The sequence below is a fragment of the Centruroides sculpturatus genome, unplaced genomic scaffold, assembly GCF_000671375.1.
Source record: "Centruroides sculpturatus isolate CEXI.00-Female unplaced genomic scaffold, Cexi_2.0 scaffold362, whole genome shotgun sequence".
NCBI lineage: Eukaryota > Metazoa > Arthropoda > Arachnida > Scorpiones > Buthidae > Centruroides > Centruroides sculpturatus.
In genome coordinates this window covers 435,873-437,173 of record NW_019384664.1, presented here as the reverse complement: position 1 = coordinate 437,173, position 1,301 = coordinate 435,873, and the positions used below count along the sequence as shown (strand labels likewise).

The following is a 1,301-nucleotide window of genomic DNA, read 5'->3' as shown; positions in this document are numbered from 1 at the left end:
TTTTTTTTTTTTTTTTGAAAATGTTGCCTAAATAATTTCTATAAACATAAAAATTACTTACATTCTCCCTTTTTTGCACTGTACGGGTGCAAAATCCCCAAAGTTATCGCATTGAGGTCTTGGAGGTGCTGTCGTTAATTCAATATTTTCATACTTTTTATCATATTCTCTTTGGTTTTTAGCACAATTCTCATTTACTAAAATGAATAAAATTTTAAAAATATATCTAATCAATTTTATTGTTCAATATAACTTGATTAATTTATTTTTTCCTTGTTATAATATATTAAAATACTCAATGAATTTTATTATTATTAAATACAAAACTATAAAACTACCATTAACAACTATTAAACATTACTTAATAAAACTATTTAAACGTCTTTAAAAATATATTAATCATTTAAAAAATATATATAAATGTATTTGTTTCGTTAAGAAACATATTTACAAGGAACGCATGTTCTATTTTCACATCTCAGTCCAGGACCGCATTCTTCTAATGGAATTTTAGCAAATACTTTCGTGTCGCACTTAGCTCCCACTTCTAAGAAAAATAAAAACGTCTACAAAAATATAAAGGATAGTTTTGTAATACTATATTTTCAATAACTTACTGAGAGGTCTGATACATATATGACAACAACCGCATTTTGTTGCATTCTTCACGATTCGTCCTCCTAGGCAGTCGTCCTGAGAGCATTGTACATTATTACAGTATGTATCCGGACACGAAAAATTTATCTGATTCAACACGATTCGAAAAATTTGAAAAAGAACTAAACTAAAATATAATAACTTCATTCGATATTGTTAAAATCCCTTAAAACTAGCTAAACGTTCATTGAAATCGAATTATCCGTGCAGTGAATTGTAACTAACTCTACACAACTTATCTAATATAACTGATAACGTTTGAAACCTTCGATCATTCCTGGATTATTGTCGACATTACCATGGTATTTATCAAGATAAACATTCATTAGTATTATATTTATAACTGAGTAACTGAAGCATCTGATATTTATTAACTTGCGTATTTATACGATCGAATTCTCTAAATAAATTTTTATTTTTAAGCAAGGAATTATATATTTGAATAGGAATGATAATAATATTTACATCTTATGAGGAAACATTTACATAAGTGTCTAAAATTAAATGTTTGTTCGGCAAATGGAAACGACAACTGAAAAATTAAAAAAAAAAACTTTATAGTGAACCGGTTATGCTTCATTGCTTCTTTCAGATGATTGCTTCACTGGGTACTTCCAAGCTAGACTTATATATCAAGAATCTCT

The 1,301-nt window shown here is 27.1% G+C and overlaps 1 protein-coding gene across 2 annotated transcripts in view; it reads right to left on the bottom strand.

The window, feature by feature from the left end:
* The window catches only part of LOC111626615 (thyroglobulin-like), a 38,628-nt gene extending 37,738 nt beyond the window's left edge, over positions 1-890 (bottom strand). For both annotated transcript variants that reach the window (XM_023370057.1, XM_023370058.1), the window contains exons 1-3: positions 618-890; positions 452-547; positions 62-197 (exon numbers count right to left, since the gene is read on the bottom strand). In XM_023370057.1, coding sequence (XP_023225825.1) covers positions 62-197; positions 452-547; positions 618-804 — 419 coding nt within the window. In that variant the 5' untranslated portion in view covers positions 805-890. The remainder of the gene's footprint in view (positions 1-61; positions 198-451; positions 548-617) is intronic.
* Positions 891-1,301: the final 411 nt, after the last annotated feature.